The sequence below is a fragment of the Leptodactylus fuscus genome, chromosome 2 (assembly GCF_031893055.1).
Source record: "Leptodactylus fuscus isolate aLepFus1 chromosome 2, aLepFus1.hap2, whole genome shotgun sequence".
Classification (NCBI taxonomy): domain Eukaryota; kingdom Metazoa; phylum Chordata; class Amphibia; order Anura; family Leptodactylidae; genus Leptodactylus; species Leptodactylus fuscus.
The window spans coordinates 9,822,485-9,842,033 of record NC_134266.1 but is presented as its reverse complement, the minus strand read 5'-3'; the positions used below and the strand labels follow the sequence as shown (position 1 = coordinate 9,842,033).

Sequence of the window (19,549 nt, the reverse complement as noted above, 5' to 3'; positions counted from 1 at the left end):
GGGTGTCCACAGAGGGACATAATAGTGTGTGCAGGGGCCACTATGGGCTATAATACTGTGTGCAGGGGCCACTATGGGACATGATACTGTGTGCAGGGGCCACTATGGGACATAATACTGTGTGCAGGGGCCACTATGGGGCATAATACTGTGTGCAGGGGCCACTATGGGACATAATACTGTGTGCAGGGGCCACTATGGGACATAATACTGTGTGCAGGGGCCACTATGGGGCATAATACTGTGTGCAGGGGCCACTATGGGGCATAATACTGTGTGCAGGGGCCACTATGGGACATAATACTGTGTGCAGGGGCCACTATGGGACATAATACTGTGTGCAGGGGCCACTATGGGACATAATACTGTGTGCAGGGGCCACTATGGGGCATAATACTGTGTGCAGGGGCCACTATGGGACATAATACTGTGTGCAGGGACCACTATGGGACATGATACTGTGTGCAGGGGCCACTATGGGGTATAATACTGTGTGCAGGGACCACTATGGGGTATAATACTGTGTGCAGGGGCCACTATGGGGTATAATACTGTGTGCAGGGACCACTATGGGGTATAATACTGTGTGCAGGGGCCACTATGGGACATAATACTGTGTGCAGGGGCCACTATGGGCTATAATACTGTGTGCAGGGGCCACTATGGGACATAATACTGTGTGCAGGGGCCACTATGGGACATAATACTGTGTGCAGGGGCCACTATGGGGGATAATACTGTGTGCAGGGGCCACTATGGGACATATTACTGTGTGCAGGGGCCACTCCTTATTTTCGGCTGTTATAGTGGTCACTGCTTTTATAATAGTGTAATTTTAATTTTGCTGACAATTTGTATGTAGGCCCCTCTTGATCTTGAGGCCCTAGGCTGAAGCCTGGTCAGCCTAATGGTAAACCCAGCCCTGATGAGGGGTATAACATGGGGGACGGGAGGGTGTGAGTGTATGAGGGGTATAATAAGGGGGAGGGTATCTGTATATGAGGGGGTATAATATGGGTGTCGGTGTCCCGTTAGTCGGCTCCGGCTCCTCTCACCTCTGCTCTCCTCTTCATGTCGCCGTCGTTGTTGTCACCTGATCGGTAACCGGAAAAGCCTTGTGTGTGAGAGGAGGGGGCGGGGCTTCGGGGCACACTCAGTGGATGGGCGGGGCTACATCGTCATCAACATGGCCGTGTGCGCTGTACGAGTGTTTCACTTGCTATAGAGCATGCGCCGTGACCACGTGTTTCACTGAACCCGGAGCGGCGGAGAAAGGGAGAAAAGAGCCGGTAATATCGTACGATGTGTCCTACCGACCCCCGTCCTTATCCCTGCCCAATACTAACCCCTCACCGACCCCTGTCCTTATACCTGCCCAATACTAACCCCTCACTGCCCCCTGTCCTGATATCTGCCCAATACTAACCCCTCACTGACCCCCTGTCCTTATACCTGCCCAATACTAACCCCTCACTGCCCCCTGTCCTTATACCTGCCCAATACTAACCCCTCACCGACCCCTGTCCTGATATCTGCCCAATACTAACCCCTCACTGACCCCCTGTCCTTATACCTGCCCAATACTAACCCCTCACTGCCCCCTGTCCTTATACCTGCCCAATACTAACCCCTCACTGACCCCCTGTCCTTATACCTGCCCAATACTAACCCCTCACCGACCCCTGTCCTTATACCTGCCCAATACTAACCCCTGACTGACCCCCTGTCCTTATACCTGCCCAATACTAACCCCTCACTGCCCCCTGTCCTGATATCTGCCCAATACTAACCCCTCACTGCCCCCTGTCCTTATACCTGCCCAATACTAACCCCTCACTGACCCCCTGTCCTTATACCTGCCCAATACTAACCCCTCACCGACCCCTGTCCTGATATCTGCCCAATACTAACCCCTCACTGACCCCCTGTTCTTATATCTGCCCAATACTAACCCCTCACCGACCCCTGTCCTTATACCTGCCCAATATTAACCCCTCACTGCCCCCTGTCCTGATACCTGCTCAATACTAACTTCTCACCGACCCCCTGTCCTGATATCTGCCCAATACTAACCCATCACCGACCCCCTGTCCTTATACCTGTCCCGTACAATAACCCCTCACTGCCCCCTGTCCTGATATCTGCCCTGTACAATAACCCCGTTCCCTATCCCTGACTTTGCCCCCGGTATCTGCTCCATGGGCTGACCTGTCTCCTTCTCCTCCCCAGCTATGGGTCTCACCCGTCAGTACCTCCGTTACGCCGCTTCTGCCCTTTTTGGGGTTGTCGCTAGTTTCAAGTCCAATATCTGCTATGTCACCCTGCGGGGCGAGAAGGGGCGATATGTGGCGGTCGGGGCCTGCGAGCATGTCTTTATCTGGGACACCCGCAAGGGGGAGAAGGTAAGTTGCCTGTTTTTGGACACCTAGTTGTGGATAGTGATATGTGGCCCTGGCTGACCGGGTGTGCATGTCTCCCTGCAGGTCCTCATCTTACAAGGCCAGAAGCAGGAGGTGACCCAGCTGCGCCCCTCCCCGGATGGCCTGTCCCTGGCGGTGGGGTATGAGGATGGCTCCATCCGTATCTTCAGTCTGCTGAGTGGCGAGAGCGGCATCACTTTCAATGGGCACAAAGCGGCTGTCACTGCCCTAACCTACGACCAGCTGGGGGGGCGCCTGGTATCCGGCTCCAAGGTAAGATGTAGGGCTGATGATGGAATCTTATGGGGTGAGGTCAGGGCTATGTCCTGAGGTGTGAGGGTGAGGTCAGGGGTATGTCCTGTGGTGTGAGGGTGAGGTCAGGGGTATGTCCTGTGGTGTGAGGGTGAGGTCAGGGGTATGTCCTGTGGTGTGAGGGTGAGGTCAGGGGTATGTCCTGTGGTGTGAGGTCAGGGGTATGTCCTGAGGTGTGAGGGTGAGGTCAGGGGTATGTCCTGTGGTGTGAGGGTGAGGTCAGGGGTATGTCCTGTGGTGTGAGGGTGAGGTCAGGGGTATGTCCTGTGGTGTGAGGGTGAGGTCAGGGGTATGTCCTGAGGTGTGAGGGTGAGGTCAGGGGTATGTCCTGAGGTGTGAGGGTGAGGTCAGGGGTATGTCCTGAGGTGTGAGGGTGAGGTCAGGGGTATGTCCTGAGGTGTGAGGGTACGGTCGGGGGTAGACCTTGTTGTGTCAGGATACGGTCGGGGGTAGTTCCCGTGGTGTGAGGGTATGGTCGGGGTAGGTCTTTGGTGTCTAAGTAATTGGGAACCCCTCCAATCTACAACTTATCTCCTGTGCTATAGATAGGCGGCGACTCCTCACCGGTGGTGACATCCGCGTTATGTATTGGCTTAAGAGAATTAAATCCCTGGTCACCCAGTAGTCATATCATCTGGTTATAGTTAGTGACTATAACCCAGGGGGGCTAGTGGTCAGATAACGCGCTCAGTACTGGGTATGTGTTGTCACGTATGGGCTTTCCTAGCACCTGACGCGTTTGCGACTGTCAGGGGTTAACTCAACCCCACTCACGCACTCTTGCACTAACGCTGCAAATTGAGTGTAAGTCGCAGCCCAGCAAAGTCCACACACCCGAAATACACGCTGGTATAAATACACAGGTCCAGCAGAATCCTCAGCCTACAGGTCACAAATACCAGGGGTTACTAGATCATATACAAGGACACCTTAAAGTTAACACTTTCAATCCCAGGATGGTTCAGTGCTACAGATAGAAAGAGATAAGAAATGACGCAAAATACAAACCGCTGTAAAATAACAAGAAATAAAACAGAACAGTTCCAGGAGCTCGAAGATCTTCTGTAGTGGAAATGAAGACCTCCAGGTCTGACTCCATAGATGTGAGAGAATCTAAGTCTCAGCTAAGGCCAGTGCCCTGACGCAGCGACCTGCCCGGCTGCTCCCGTCCTCCCCGCTGCAGGATCCTGAGAAAGGATGTTTTCCTGGCTGCGGGAAAGCTGGGTTCAGCCCTCTCTCCCTCCTTTGACATCCTTTTGTCCAGGGGTAATAAAACTGCTTGGCTGGAGCCAGAGAGGGCAATCAAATCAGAAAAGCTTTATTGGCATGTCTGAATATACATCTGGCATTGCCAAAGCAAAAAGAGTGGTGAGGGAGGGGATGGATGGATGGATGGATGGATGGGAGGGTGGGTTGTCTGGGGGTACAATAGTCCTTGGGGTCTCTTTGTTCTCCTCGTTTGGTGGCAGGTGGACGATGGACATGTGGGTATGGGCGGGCGTAGGGCGGGTGATTAGATGGGGTATAATAGTCCCCTCGTACTCGCATAAAGCCACTGAAGCGAAAGGACCAGCAATGTAGACACAACAGAAGACCAACAGGATTAGGGAATCTTTATATAGAGAAGATATCAGAGACAAATCCATAACTGGGGTCCTGTCCTCATCACAGGTATATACAGGAGATCCCGATAAGCTGATTCCTACCCCACCATATATACAATCCGGAATCACCTGGGATCTCCTGTATATACATGCCCAGGACTGGGGCCATTATCTGACCACTAGACCGTCCGGATTATAATCTATTACCCCCACCATATATACATATAACAAGTTATAACCCTGGGAGTCTAGTGGTACGTGTCACTGGCCCCGCCTCTGTCACTGGCCACTCCTCTGTGTCACTTTTCCCTTCCTCCTCCTCCCCGTAGGACACGGACGTCATTGTCTGGGATGTCATCAATGAGAGCGGCCTGTACAGACTGAAGGGACACAAGGACGCCGTGACGCAGGCGCTATTCCTGAACGGGAAGAACCTCCTGATCACCAGGTAAGTGGTAAGTGGTCGGTGAATCGGCCGCAGGTAACGATGGATCAGATATGTGACCTCTCCTCCTCCCCGCAGCTCCAAGGACACCCTGGTGAAGTGGTGGGACCTGGACACGCAGCACTGCTTCCGGACCATGGTGGGGCATCGCACTGAGGTAACTGCTAGCGTAGGCTGGGAAAGCTGGGTGACCATGTTACAGCTTCAGCACCACCCAACTTTACTGGAGACTTGTTACTAGTCACATGAACCATTCAGGAGTCATGGAAAGTTTGACCACCTGTGAAGTGGCCACTCCTGGTGCTGTAGTCTGGAGGGGTCTGCAGTTTTGGGCTCCTCTACAGCGTCATGTGACCTCACTGCCGACCGTCCGCCATGTTGGGCTCAGAGCCCTCGCTCATCTGTCTCCTTCCTCCCTCCTTAGGTTTGGGGACTGGCCGTGCTGTCGGATGAACGGCGAATACTGACAGGGTCTGCGGACAGCGAACTGCGAGCCTGGACCGTCTCCTACATCAGTGAGGTAAAGAGCTGTGTAACCCCAGGAACCTTCTAGAAGACCGGGGGGGCTACATGAGGGGACATGTGACCCAACATCGGGTGCAGAATCTTCCCCAAATATGGAGGAACATAAATCCCCTTCAGCTGCCTGTGCTCCACCCCTGGTAGTCCATGTTCAGATGAGGCAGAATAGTTGTGGCTTCACAGTCAGCCTCAGTGCATGGGAGGATGAGGAGGATGAAGATGGAGGAGGAAGGGGGGCGGAGTTGGAGGGGAGGATGATGATAGGTCAGAGGTTGACTCGTTGATCTTGCTGTTTCCGGCACAGACTGGGGACCCGGAGGAGCCTCGGCTGAAAAAAACTAAAGGACCAATAGAGGAGTCCGAAGGTGATGAGGTGGAAGAAGAGGAGCCTGAGGAGGTAAGTCACACCCCCGCGGAGCTCACAGAACAAAGTGGGAGGAGTCAGGACGATTTCTCATATTATGTCATTTGTATCCTCAGCGTATCCTGACCTGTCATCGCTACGGCTCCATCATGAGAGAAGGGAGGGACAGAGTGGTGTCGCTGGGGGCCGACCGCACCAGGCGCTTCCTGGCCTGTCATGTGAGTGTTCATGTTATCAGTCCTGTCAGGGTTATACAGCGCCCCCTAGATGTGCACACAGACTTCTCCAGACCCGCCCCTTTCTCTAAGCCACGCCCATGATCACTGTTATCCATCCTTATTGATGCCAGATTTGGCTGCTATAGTTGGATACAGATCATGTGGAAGGTGACTGCCCCTTTAAGTCCTAAGACTAGTTTGCACTATGTGTGATGGCGCCCCCTGCTGTCTTTAAGGGTACGGACTCTGTGCTGGAAGTTTTCTGTGTCTTGAATGAGGATGAAATCGCCAAGAAGATGGAGAGGAAGATGAAGAAAGCCAAAAAGAAAATCAAGTAAGTGAAGTAGAGTGTGAAGGCGGCCAATAATAGAAGCACATCCTGCATTATACTCCAGAGCCGCGCTCACTATTCTGCTAGTGCAGTCACTGTGTACATACATTACATTACTTATCCTGTATTATACTCCAGAGCTGCACTCACTATTCTGCTGGTACAGTCACTGTGTACATACATTACATTACTTATCCTGTATTATACTCCAGAGCTGCGCTCACTATTCTGCTGGTGCAGTCACTGTGTACATACATTACATTACTTATCCTGTATTATACTCCAGAGCTGCACTCACTATTCTGCTGGTACAGTCACTGTGTACATACATTACATTACTTATCCTGTATTATACTCCAGAGCTGCACTCACTATTCTGCTGGTACAGTCACAGTGTACATACATTACATTACTTATCCTGTATTATACTCCAGAGCTGCACTCACTATTCTGCTGGTACAGTCACTGTGTACATACATTACATTACTTATCCTGTACTATACTCCAGAGCTGCGCTCACTATTCTGCTGGTGCAATCACTGTGTACATACATTACATTACTTATCCTGTATTATACTCCAGAGCTGCACTCACTATTCTGCTGGTGCAGTCACTGTGTACATACATTACATTACTTATCCTGTATTATACTCCAGAGCTGCACTCACTATTCTGCTGGTGCAGTCACTGTGTACATACATTACATTACTTATCCTGTATTATACTCCAGAGCTGCACTCACTATTCTGCTGGTACAGTCACTGTGTACATACATTACATTACTTATCCTGTATTATACTCCAGAGCTGCACTCACTATTCTGCTGGTACAGTCACTGTGTACATACATCACATTACTTACCCTGTATTATACTCCAGAGCTGCGCTCACTATTCTGCTGGTACAGTCACTGTGTACATACATTACATTACTTATCCTGTATTATACTCCAGAGCTGCGCTCACTATTCTGCTGGTACAGTCACTGTGTACATACATTACATTACTTATCCTGTATTATACTCCAGAGCTGCGCTCACTATTCTGCTGGTACAGTCACTGTGTACATACATTACATTACTTATCCTGTATTATACCCCAGAGCTGCGCTCACTATTCTGCTGGTACAGTCACTGTGTACATACATTACATTAGTTATCCTGTATTATACTGCAGAGCTGCGCTCACTATTCTGCTGGTACAGTCACTGTGTACATACATTACATTACTTATCCTGTATTATACTCCAGAGCTGCGCTCACTATTCTGCTGGTACAGTCACTGTGTACGTACATTACATTAGTTATCCTGTATTATACTGCAGAGCTGCGCTCACTATTCTGCTGGTACAGTCACTGTGTACATACATTACATTACTTATCCTGTATTATACTCCAGAGCTGCGCTCACTATTCTGCATTGTAAGATTTTGTACTATTGTCTGTAGAGTTAGGTACAAGGGTTAGTAAGACATGATATAGGATCAGACTACGCAGGGTTTGTAGTCTGTTACCATGGAGACGTACAGGTCTGAATAGTGGGTGGAGCTATATATTTGACCATTTTCGGCGTTTCTTCATATCTATCAGTAGGGGGCGCAGGTTTGTCTTTATGCTGTGGATGGTAATTGGCTCCTATGATAACACTGCAGAGCTGAAATCTGAATGGGGCGTGTTGTGATACTTGTATGTTATTGGATGAGGGGATATAATGACAGGCGATCTGTCGGAGTACGGGTGGGTGTGTCTATGGCCCCCGCGCATTGTGGGTGGAGTCCAGTTGTTGGAGCCCGGTCAGATGGCGCCGCTGACTGATGATGTTTTTGTGCCGCAGACAGGAGGAGGAGCCGCAGGTGGAGCAGACGCTGCAGGACGAGATTGTGAAGATGAGCAGCATCAAAGCCTCCTCGAAAATCAAGTGAGTATAAGCCCCTCCCCCGCTCTGCTGTCCGTAGGCGCCATTGCTGACCGCTGTGACCTTTGTCCGTACAGATCATGTGACCTGCTCGTCTCTGCCAAGGGGGAGCTGAAGGTGGTCGTCCTGCTGCAGAATAACAGCGTGGAGTGCTTCACCATGGCCACTGACCCCATCCAAACCGGAACCATCGAGAGTGCGAAGAGCTCTCGCCTCACCCTAGGGGGACACCGCAGCGACGTCCGGACCGTGGCGTTCAGCTCTGACAACATTGCCATGCTCTCTGCAGCGGCGGAGTCCGTAAAAATCTGGAACAGGTAACAAAGGACTCCAGTCACATCCAGAGCTGCAGTTACAAATCTGCTGCTGTATTGCTACCATGAACACTACAACTACCACAATGCCGTACTGCAGAGCATGCCCCCTATAGGTCACGGCCTAATACTGAGATGACAGGTGATGTCACCACATGTCTGTGTCCCGCAGGTCTACACTGCAGTGTATCCGGACCATGTCCTGTGAGTACGCCCTCTGCTCCGTCTTCGTTCCAGGTGACAGACACGTTATAGTCGGGACAAAGGTAAAAGTTCTGCAACTGCCCTGCCCTCTCTGTATTTAGCTGCCCCTCTGCCCCTCCTCTGTGTGCACACTCCACGCTCCTGCCCCTCTCTGTGCAGGCTCCACCCCCTGCCCCTCTCCTTTTCTTCTGTGTGCAGGCTCCACCCCCTGCCCCTCTCCTTTTCTTCTGTGTGTAGGCTCCACCCCCTGCCCCTCTCCTTTTCTTCTGTGTGTAGGCTCCACCCCCTGCCCCTCTCCTTTTCTTCTGTGTGCAGGCTCCACCCCCTGCCCCTCTCCTTTTCTTCTGTGTGTAGGCTCCACCCCCTGCCCCTCTCCTTTTCTTCTGTGTGCAGGCTCCACCCCCTGCCCCTCTCCCTTTCTTCTGTGTGTAGGCTCCACCCCCTGCCCCTCTCCTTTTCTTCTGTGTGCAGGCTCCACCCCCTGCCCCTCTCCCTTTCTTCTGTGTGCAGGCTCCACCCCCTGCCCCTCTCCCTTTCCTCTGTGTGCAGGCTCCACCCCCTGCCCCTCTCCCTTTCTTCTGTGTGTAGGCTCCACCCCCTGCCCCTCTCCTTTTCTTCTGTGTGTAGGCTCCACCCCCTGCCCCTCTCCCTTTCTTCTGTGTGCAGGCTCCACCCCCTGCCCCTCTCCCTTTCTTGTGTGCAGGCTCCGCCCCCTGCTCCTCTCTTATCCCTCTGTGTGTAGGCTCCACCCCCTCTCCTATCCCTCTGTGTGCAGGCTCCTCCCCCTCTCCCTCCCCTCTCTGTATTTAGCTGCCCTTCCCCCTCATACGTTGTTTCTTTTCAGTCTGGGAAGTTGCAGCTCTTTGACTTGTCCTCGGGCACGGAGCTGGACGCTGTTGATGCTCATGATGGCGCCGTCTGGTCCATTGCATTATCACCTGACCAGGTAGGTACTGGGGGTGACATGTTGTCAGTGGGGTCATTGGGGGGGTGTCCATCCCCCACAATACATTCACATTGCTCTTTGTATCATAGCGAGGATTCACCACCGGGGGCGCTGACAAGTGCGTGAAATTCTGGGAGTTTGAACTTGTGAATGACGATGATGGGACCCAAAGCAGGTGATGACCAAATGTGTAACCGCACTGAGGACGAGGGGGGGAGTAGTCCATGAGACGGGGGAGGGGGGGGGAGTGTCCTGAGTGCAGAGCGGCTGAGGATGATGGGGGGAGTAGTAACTAGATGTACTGGGGGATGATGGGAGTTGTAGTAACTAGATGTACTGGGGGATGATGGGAGTTGTAGTAACTAGATGTACTGGGGGATGATGGGGGGAGTAGTAACTAGATGTACTGGGGGATGATGGGAGTTGTAGTAACTAGATGTACTGGGGGATGATGGGAGTTGTGGTAACTAGATGTACTGGGGGATGATGGGAGTTGTAGTAACTAGATGTACTGGGGGATGATGGGAGTTGTGGTAACTAGATGTACTGGGGGATGATGGGAGTTGTAGTAACTAGCGGCATTGGGGATGATGAGACTTGTCTGTGTCCCTGCAGTCGCCGCCTCTCGGTGAAGCAGACGCGGGTGTTACAGATGGACGAGGACGTGTTGTGTGTGCGGCTGAGCCCGGACGGGCGGCTCCTCGCTGTGTCCTTGTTGGACTGCACGGTGAAGATCTTCTTTGTGGACACGCTGAAGGTAACATGGGGTTGTGCAGGTGGAGCGGACTTTGTGGTGTCTGCGTTGCGGCCCTGCCTGGTTGTGACCGCCATCTTCTCTTCCAGTTCTTCCTCTCTCTGTACGGACATAAGCTGCCAGTCCTCTGTATGGACATCTCACATGTAAGTATCGCAGGGGGCGGGGCTGGGACCTGTGGCTGGCGGGCTGTCATGTGACCTCCAACATCTCTCCTATAGGACAGCTCCATCATCGTCACCGGCTCCGCCGACCGCAACATCAAGATCTGGGGCCTTGACTTTGGGGATTGTCACCGCTCGCTCTTCGGCCATGATGACAGGTAAGCGAAAGACAAGAGCTCCGCCGTATGTGACGTGCTGACTGGTGCCACCGCCTGACTGTATACGCGGCTCATGTACGCTAGTGCCACCACTGCCTGACTGTATACGCGGCTCATGTACGCTAGTGCCACCACTGCCTGACTGTATACACAGCTCATGTACTCTAGTGCCACACCACCTGACTGTATACGCTGCTCATGTACTCTAGTGCCACACCACCTGACTGTATACACAGCTCATGTACTCTAGTGCCACACCACCTGACTGTATACGCTGCTCCTGTACGCTAGTGCCACCGCCACCTGACTGTATACGCGGCTCATGTACGCTAGTGCCACCACCACCTGACTATACGCTGCTCACTTACGCTAGTGCCACCACCACCTGACTATACGCTGCTCACTTACGCTAGTGCCACCGCCGCCTGACTGTATACGCGGCTCATGTACTCCAGTGCCACCGCCACCTGACTGTATACGCTGCTCATGTACTCCAGTGCCACCACCGCCTGACTGTATACACTGCTCATGTACGCTAGTGCCACCGCCACCTGACTGTATACGCAGCTCGTACTCCAGTGCCACCACCGCCTGACTGTATACACTGCTCATGTACTCCAGTGCCACCGCCACCTGACTGTATACGCTGCTCACTTATGCTAGTGCCAACACTGCCTGACTGTATACACAGCTCATGTACTCTAGTGCCACCGCCACCTGACTGTATACGCTGCTCACTTACGCTAGTGCCACCGCCACCTGACTGTATACGCGGCTCATGTACTCTAGTGCCACCGCCGCCTGACTGTATACGCGGCTCACTTATGCTAGTGCCAACACTGCCTGACTGTATACACAGCTCATGTACTCTAGTGCCACCGCCACCTGACTGTATACGCTGCTCACTTACGCTAGTGCCACCACCGCCTGACTGTATACACTGCTCATGTACTCCAGTGCCACCGCCACCTGACTGTATACGCTGCTCACTTATGCTAGTGCCAACACTGCCTGACTGTATACACAGCTCATGTACTCTAGTGCCACCGCCACCTGACTGTATACGCTGCTCACTTACGCTAGTGCCACCGCCGCCTGACTGTATACGCGGCTCATGTACTCTAGTGCCACCGCCGCCTGACTGTATACGCAGCTCATGTACTCCAGTGCCACCGCCGCCTGACTGTATACGCGGCTCATGTACTCCAGTGCCACCGCCGCCTGACTGTATACGCAGCTCATGTACTCCAGTGCCACCGCCGCCTGACTGTATACGCGGCTCATGTACTCCAGTGCCACCGCCGCCTGACTGTATACGCGGCTCATGTACTCCAGTGCCACCGCCGCCTGACTGTATACGCAGCTCATGTACTCTAGTGCCACCGCCGCCTGACTGTATACGCAGCTCATGTACTCTAGTGCCACCGCCACCTGACTGTATACGCAGCTCATGTACTCCAGTGCCACCGCCACCTGACTGTATACACTGCTCATGTACTCCAGTGCCACCGCCACCTGACTGTATACACTGCTCATGTACTCCAGTGCCACCGCCGCCTGACTGTATACGCTGCTCATGTACTCCAGTGCCACCGCCGCCTGACTGTATACGCTGCTCACTTATGCTAGTGCCACCGCCACCTGACTATACGCTGCTCACTTATGCTAGTGCCACCGCCGCCTGACTGTATACGCTGCTCATGTACTCTAGTACCACCGCCGCCTGACTGTATACGCTGCTCATGTACTCTAGTACCACCGCCACCTGACTGTATACGCTGCTCACTTACGCTAGTGCCACCGCCGCCTGACTGTATACGCGGCTCATGTACTCTAGTGCCACCGCCGCCTGACTGTATACGCGGCTCATGTACTCCAGTGCCACCGCTGCCTGACTGTATACACTGCTCATGTACGCTAGTGCCACCGCCACCTGACTGTATACACTGCTCATGTACTCCAGTGCCACCGCCACCTGACTGTATACGCAGCTCATGTACTCCAGTGCCACCACCGCCTGACTGTATACGCTGCTCATGTACGCTAGTGCCACACCACCTGACTGTATACGCAGCTCACTTATGCTAGTGCCAACACTGCCTGACTGTATACACAGCTCATGTACTCTAGTGCCACCGCCACCTGACTGTATACGCTGCTCACTTACGCTAGTGCCACCGCCGCCTGACTGTATACGCGGCTCATGTACTCTAGTGCCACCGCCGCCTGACTGTATACGCAGCTCATGTACTCCAGTGCCACCGCCGCCTGACTGTATACGCAGCTCATGTACTCCAGTGCCACCGCCGCCTGACTGTATACGCGGCTCATGTACTCTAGTGCCACCGCTGCCTGACTGTATACACAGCTCATGTACTCTAGTGCCACCGCCGCCTGACTGTATACGCAGCTCATGTACTCCAGTGCCACCGCCACCTGACTATACGCTGCTCACTTACGCTAGTGCCACCGCCGCCTGACTGTATACGCAGCTCATGTACTCTAGTGCCACCGCCGCCTGACTGTATACGCTGCTCATGTACTCCAGTGCCACCGCCACCTGACTGTATACACTGCTCATGTACTCCAGTGCCACCGCCGCCTGACTGTATACACTGCTCATGTACGCTAGTGCCACCGCCACCTGACTGTATACGCTGCTCATGTACTCTAGTGCCACCGCCGCCTGACTGTATACGCTGCTCATGTACTCCAGTGCCACCGCCACCTGACTGTATACACTGCTCATGTACTCCAGTGCCACCGCCGCCTGACTGTATACACTGCTCATGTACGCTAGTGCCACCGCCACCTGACTGTATACGCAGCTCATGTACTCCAGTGCCACACCACCTGACTGTATACGCTGCTCATGTACTCTAGTGCCACCGCCACCTGACTATACGCTGCTCATGTACTCTAGTGCCACCGCCGCCTGACTGTATACGCTGCTCATGTACTCTAGTGCCACCGCCGCCTGACTGTATACGCTGCTCATGTACTCTAGTGCCACCGCCACCTGACTATACGCTGCTCACTTACGCCAGTGCCACCACCTTTGCACACACTCATCCTGGTTCCGCTCTCTCCACAGCGTCATGTTCCTGCAGTTCGTGCCACGGACACATTTGTTCTTCAGTGCAGGGAAGGATCGGAAGGTGAAGCAATGGGACGCCGACAAATTCCAGCAAGTTCAGACCCTGGAGGTGAGGCCGGCGGTGGTCTGCATATTTACATACTGGGGGGTAGGGCTGCTCTGTGGAGGGCGGAGTCTGACAGGTTCTACTTACAGGGCCACCATGGAGAGGTCTGGTGTTTGGCTGTCAGCCCCAATGGCGACCACGTTGTGTCCTCGTCACATGACAAGTCGTTGCGTCTGTGGGAGAGGACGAGGGAGCCGCTGATCCTGGAGGAGGAGCAGGAGATGGTGAGTGATCCTGCAGGGGACGCTGGAGGGTATCACTGAGCGATCGGTAACCATTCACTGCTCTCATTACAGCAACGCGAGGCCGAGTACGAGGAAAGCGTGGCGAAAGGCGACCAGCCGGTGGTGAGTACAACTCAGAGTAGTGATGGGATGGCGGGGCCTCCATGATGGGATGGCGGGGCCTCCATGATGGGAGTAGTGATGGGATGGCGGGGCCTCCATGGTGGGAGTAGTGATGGGATGGCAGAGCCTCCATGATGGGAGTAGTGATGGGATGGCGGGACCTCCATGATGGGAGTAGTGATGGAATGGCGGGACCTCCATGATGGGAGTAGTGATGGGATGGCGGGACCTCCATGATGGGAGTAGTGATGGGATGGCAGAGCCTCCATGATGGGAGTAGTGATGGGATGGCGGGGCCTCCATGATGGGAGTAGTGATGGGATGGCAGGGCCTCCATGATGGGAGTAGTGATGGGATGGCGGGGCCTCCATGGTGGGAGTAGTGATGGGATGGCAGAGCCTCCATGATGGGAGTAGTGATGGGATGGCGGGACCTCCATGATGGGAGTAGTGATGGAATGGCGGGACCTCCATGATGGGAGTAGTGATGGGATGGCGGGACCTCCATGATGGGAGTAGTGATGGAATGGCGGGACCTCCATGATGGGAGTAGTGATGGGATGGCGGGGCCTCCATGATGGGATGGCAGAGCCTCCATGATGGGAGTAGTGATGGAATGGTGGGACCTCCATGATGGGAGTAGTGATGGGATGGCAGGGCCTCCATGATGGGAGTAGTGATGGGATGACGGGGCCTCCATGATGGGAGTAGTGATGGGATGGCGGGGCCTCCATGATGGGATGGCAGAGCCTCCATGATGGGAGTAGTGATGGAATGGTGGGACCTCCATGATGGGAGTAGTGATGGGATGGCAGGGCCTCCATGATGGGAGTAGTGATGGGATGACGGGGCCTCCATGATGGGAGTAGTGATGGGATGGCGGGACCTCCATGATGGGAGTAGTGATGGGATGGCGGGGCCTCCATGATGGGAGTAGTGATGGGATGGCGGGGCCTCCATGGTGGGAGTAGTGATGGGATGACGGGGCCTCCATGATGGGAGTAGTGATGGGATGGCGGGGCCTCCATGATGGGAGTAGTGATGGGATGGCAGGGCCTCCATGATAGGAGTAGTGACTGGTCTGTCTCTACAGGTCGCTGGAGAAAAGGAGGGTGAAGCAGGCCTGGCAGGAAAGAAGACGATAGAGACGGTGAAGGCGGTAAGTATGTGATTGTGGTTGTGCCATTGGAGCGGCCGCCATGTCTGACCTGTACCCAACTGTCTTTTGCTGTGCCCCCAGACTGAGCGCATCATGGAGGCCATAGAGCTGCACCGAGAGGAGAGCGGCAAAGTGGAGGAGCATCAGGCGCTGTGCAAGGCTGCGGGGAAAGAGGTGAGTATATAATGTACTGAGCGGGGGAGGGGTCCTGCAGGGGGCGACTCTATCACTGACTCCTTCTGTTGTTTTCAGCTCCCCAGGAAAGTCCACCCGATCCTGCAGGCGTACGGGAACATATCGGTGAGAAGGTCGCCCTTTACCCTGAAGGAGCCATCGCTGACCGGTCACTACAATAACCCTTTTCTCTTTTGTTTCCTCATTAGTCATCTGAATATGTTCTAGATGTGATAAAGAAGGTGAGGTCCAGGTAAGTCGGCCGCTCTCACGGGTCCTAGTGATGTCATCCAGTGCGGCCATCTAATGCATCCACTGACATTGGCTACAGTTCACACCTCCCTCCAGAACTCATCTGTGCCCTTGAAGTTGATTTCTGCCTCAGACAGTAGAACGTTCTGGATATTTTCTGCAGAATGAGAGAATTTCTGATTTATGGCTTTATAGATTTAGCGTTTCTTGCTTTCTTTAAGTTCACCACTAGATGGCACAGTGAGGGGTCTGAGTGAGGACAGTGACCTCTGGTGGCCGCACCTTGTATATTACACATTTAAGATGTTTAGCCAATTTTGGGTGCAGAGACTCCAGATGGGGTGCAGGTCACTGTGTATTTTGTGATGGGGTGTCCCCTCCTCCGCAGTGAGCTGGAAGAGTCGCTCCTGGTTCTGCCGTTCTCCTACGTCCCGGATCTGCTGACGCTCTTCAGGGATTACATCCGGCGCGCTCAGGACGTGGAGCTGATCTGCCGCTGCCTCCTCTTCCTGCTAAGGTCAGTACGAAAGGGGTTCTAGGGGTGTGAGGGTGATATATATGGGGGGGGGTGATATATAGGGGGCTGGATAGATAAGTGGGGTGCAGATGTGCCTGTAGTAGAAGGGGAGGGGAGTGAATAGTGAGGGGTGCCCTGGTTTATGCAAAAGACAAATTGTAGGTGAGGGGGTTAAAAGGGGTGACGCATACGTGAGGGGGCTGATCATGCACATGCTTTGGATTTTGGGGGTGCAGAGGTGCCAGGTGAATTATGAGGAGCCTGACTATTGGGGTTCTCTATGATTTGTAGAGGAGCCTAGACAATGAGTGAGGGGTCAGAGGTGACTCTGCAATTTGGTGTAGGGGGGCTGTGGACATATTGGGGTGACTGGTCAGCCATATCTGCTCCATCCTGAGCCCCCTCCCCTCTGACCACACAGGATCCATTTTGGACAGATCACCAGTAACCAGATGCTGCTGGGCGTCATGGAGGACCTGAAGACCTGCACCATCTCACGGGTGACGGAGGTTCGGGTAAGTCACCTGATCATTTGCGTTTCCCAATCACTTCCTGCCTGGTCGTGACCTTTTGCCTCTGACCTTCCCAGGATGTGATGGGGGTGAACATGGCCGCCCTGCAATTCCTGAAGAGAGAGATTGAAGCCAAGGAGGAGGTTCTGTTCTTCGCCGACGCCACCGAGAGGTTCGAGGAGAAGAGAAGAAAGCGGAAAAAGAAAGAGAAGATGGTGCTGACCCTTGTGTGACCCCGCCCCTCCCCCATGGACTCGTGTACAGTGCTGCCACCCACAGGACAATCCTTTTAATAAACAGATTTTATAAATCCCAGACATGAGGATTATTTCCGATCTGTCCCCAGGTGAGCGGTGCTGGCCGTACCGGGGTGACCGATGTAACCTCCATGTAATAGATCAGCCAGTGCAAGAGCCAGGTGGGTTTAACCCTTTACCGTCCTCCCCCCTATAGATATCAATGTCCGAAGTTACAAACTTTATTTAGATCAATTGTGACAAGAAACAGATTTATAGACTGGAAATGTCCGAACTGAACGCTGTGGGGTAAAGAGAGGAAGAGGTTAATGCACCGCACCTGAAGCTGCAGGAGACCCCCAACCCAACCACAACACCCCCACTTCACCTGTGTCAGTGTTTCTCCGAGGCCTCAGCAGATCCAGTCTTAAGTGAGGGGAAGTACTGAGAAGTCTGACCCCAGACCCCAATAAACTACGAGGTCTCCCCTCAGATCTGTCTTCATAAACTCCCTCTGTTAGGACAGGTGAGGGCGGAGTTGAGGAATAATCCCAGTAGTCATGTGACAATATGCAAAACGGGGAATATGAATAACCATAAACTCCAGAGCTGCGCTCACTATTCTGCTGGTGCAGTCACTGTGTACATACATTACATTACTTATCCTGCATTATACTCCAGAGCTGCGCTCACTATTCTGCTGGTGCAGTCACTGTGTACATACATTACATTACTTATCCTGCATTATACTCCAGAGCTGCGCTCACTATTCTGCTGGTGCAGTCACTGTGTACATACATTACATTACTTATCCTGTATTATACCCCAGAGCTGCGCTCACTATTCTGCTGGTACAGTCACTGTGTACATACATTACTTATCCTGTATTATACCCCAGAGCTGCGCTCATTATTCTGCTGGTACAGTCACTGTGTACATACATTACATTACTTATCCTGTATTATACTCCAGAGCTGCGCTCACTATTCTGCTGGTGCAGTCACTGTGTACATACATTACATTACTTATCCTGTATTATACTCCAGAGCTGCGCTCACTATTCTGCTGGTGCAGTCACTGTGTACATACATTACATTACTTATCCTGTATTATACTCCAGAGCTGTGCTCACTATTCTGCTGGTGCAGTCACTGTGTACATACATTACATTACTTATCCTGTATTATACTCCAGAGCTGCGCTCACTATTCTGCTGGTGCAGTCACTGTGTACATACATTACATTACTTATCCTGTATTATACTCCAGAGCTGCGCTCATTATTCTGCTGGTACAGTCACTGTGTACATACATTACATTACTTATCCTGTATTATACTCCAGAGCTGCGCTCATTATTCTGCTGGTACAGTCACTGTGTACATACATTACTTATTCTGTATTATACTCGAGAGCTGCACTCACTATTCTCCTGGTGCAGTTACTGTGTACATACATTACATTACATTACTTATCCTGTATTATACTCCAGAGCTGCGCTCACTATTCTGCTGGTACAGTCACTGTGTACATACAGTACATTACTTATCCTGTATTATACTCCAGAGCTGCGCTCACTATTCTGCTGGTACAGTCACTGTGTACATACATTACATTACTTATCCTGTATTACACTCCAGAGCTGCGCTCTCTATTCTGCTGGTACAGTCACTGTGTACATACATTACATTACTTATCCTGTATTATACTCCAGAGCTGCGCTCACTATTCTGCTGGTACAGTCACTGTGTACATACATTACATTGCTTATCCTGTATTACACTCCAGAGCTGCGCTCTCTATTCTGCTGGTACAGTCACTGTGTACATACATTACATTACTTATCCTGTATTATACTCCAGAGCTGCGCTCACTATTCTGCTGGTACAGTCACTGTGTACATACATTACATTACTTATCCTGTATTATACTCCAGAGCTGCGCTCACTATTCTGCTGGTACAGTCACTGTGTACATACATTACATTACTTATCCTGTATTACACTCCAGAGCTGCGCTCACTATTCTGCTGGTACAGTCACTGTGTACATACATTACATTACTTATCCTGTATTATACTCCAGAGCTGCGCTCTCTATTCTGCTGGTACAGTCACTGTGTACATACATTACTTATCCTGTATTATACTCCAGAGCTGCGCTCATTATTCTGCTGGTACAGTCACTGTGTACATACATTACTTATTCTGTATTATACTCGAGAGCTGCACTCACTATTCTCCTGGTGCAGTTACTGTGTACATACATTACATTACATTACTTATCCTGTATTATACTCCAGAGCTGCGCTCACTATTCTGCTGGTACAGTCACTGTGTACATACAGTACATTACTTATCCTGTATTATACTCCAGAGCTGCGCTCACTATTCTGCTGGTACAGTCACTGTGTACATACATTACATTACTTATCCTGTATTACACTCCAGAGCTGCGCTCTCTATTCTGCTGGTACAGTCACTGT

At 52.3% G+C, this 19,549-nt stretch overlaps 3 protein-coding genes across 3 annotated transcripts in view; 1 reads left to right on the top strand and 2 right to left on the bottom strand.

The window, feature by feature from the left end:
• The window catches only part of GDAP2 (ganglioside induced differentiation associated protein 2), a 30,348-nt gene extending 29,209 nt beyond the window's left edge, over positions 1-1,139 (bottom strand). Inside the window, exon 1 of the mRNA XM_075263363.1 lies at positions 1,056-1,139. The gene's annotated coding sequence lies outside the window, so the exon portion shown is untranslated. The remainder of the gene's footprint in view (positions 1-1,055) is intronic.
• An 85-nt stretch (positions 1,140-1,224) lies between these two features.
• On the top strand, positions 1,225-17,139 carry WDR3 (WD repeat domain 3). The gene is made up of 27 exons (XM_075263362.1): positions 1,225-1,289; positions 2,230-2,402; positions 2,484-2,693; positions 4,666-4,784; positions 4,860-4,938; positions 5,206-5,301; positions 5,608-5,700; positions 5,784-5,885; positions 6,122-6,219; positions 8,048-8,131; positions 8,206-8,445; positions 8,615-8,708; positions 9,491-9,592; positions 9,682-9,767; positions 10,208-10,349; positions 10,436-10,492; positions 10,568-10,668; positions 13,763-13,874; positions 13,961-14,095; positions 14,168-14,218; positions 15,311-15,376; positions 15,458-15,550; positions 15,629-15,676; positions 15,760-15,803; positions 16,191-16,319; positions 16,741-16,834; positions 16,909-17,139. The coding sequence occupies exons 2-27, from the start codon at positions 2,232-2,234 to the stop codon at positions 17,062-17,064; spliced, it is 2,802 nt and encodes a 933-aa protein (XP_075119463.1). The 5' UTR covers positions 1,225-1,289; positions 2,230-2,231; the 3' UTR covers positions 17,065-17,139.
• Positions 17,140-17,340: 201 nt separating this feature from the next.
• The window catches only part of SPAG17 (sperm associated antigen 17), a 93,732-nt gene continuing 91,523 nt past the window's right edge, over positions 17,341-19,549 (bottom strand). The window contains exons 46-47 of the mRNA XM_075263034.1: positions 17,456-17,593; positions 17,341-17,369 (exon numbers count right to left, since the gene is read on the bottom strand). Coding sequence (XP_075119135.1) covers positions 17,341-17,369; positions 17,456-17,593 — 167 coding nt within the window. The remainder of the gene's footprint in view (positions 17,370-17,455; positions 17,594-19,549) is intronic.

Coding starts and splice junctions, on each gene's coding strand:
- WDR3 (XM_075263362.1), top strand. CDS start 2,232: ATGGGTCTCACCCGTCAGTACCTCCGTTACGCCGCTTCTGCCCTTTTT. Junction 4,785..4,859: donor AAGAACCTCCTGATCACCAG/GTAAGTGGTAAG, acceptor TCCTCCCCGCAG/CTCCAAGGACACCCTGGTGA. Junction 10,350..10,435: donor TCTTTGTGGACACGCTGAAG/GTAACATGGGGT, acceptor CTTCTCTTCCAG/TTCTTCCTCTCTCTGTACGG.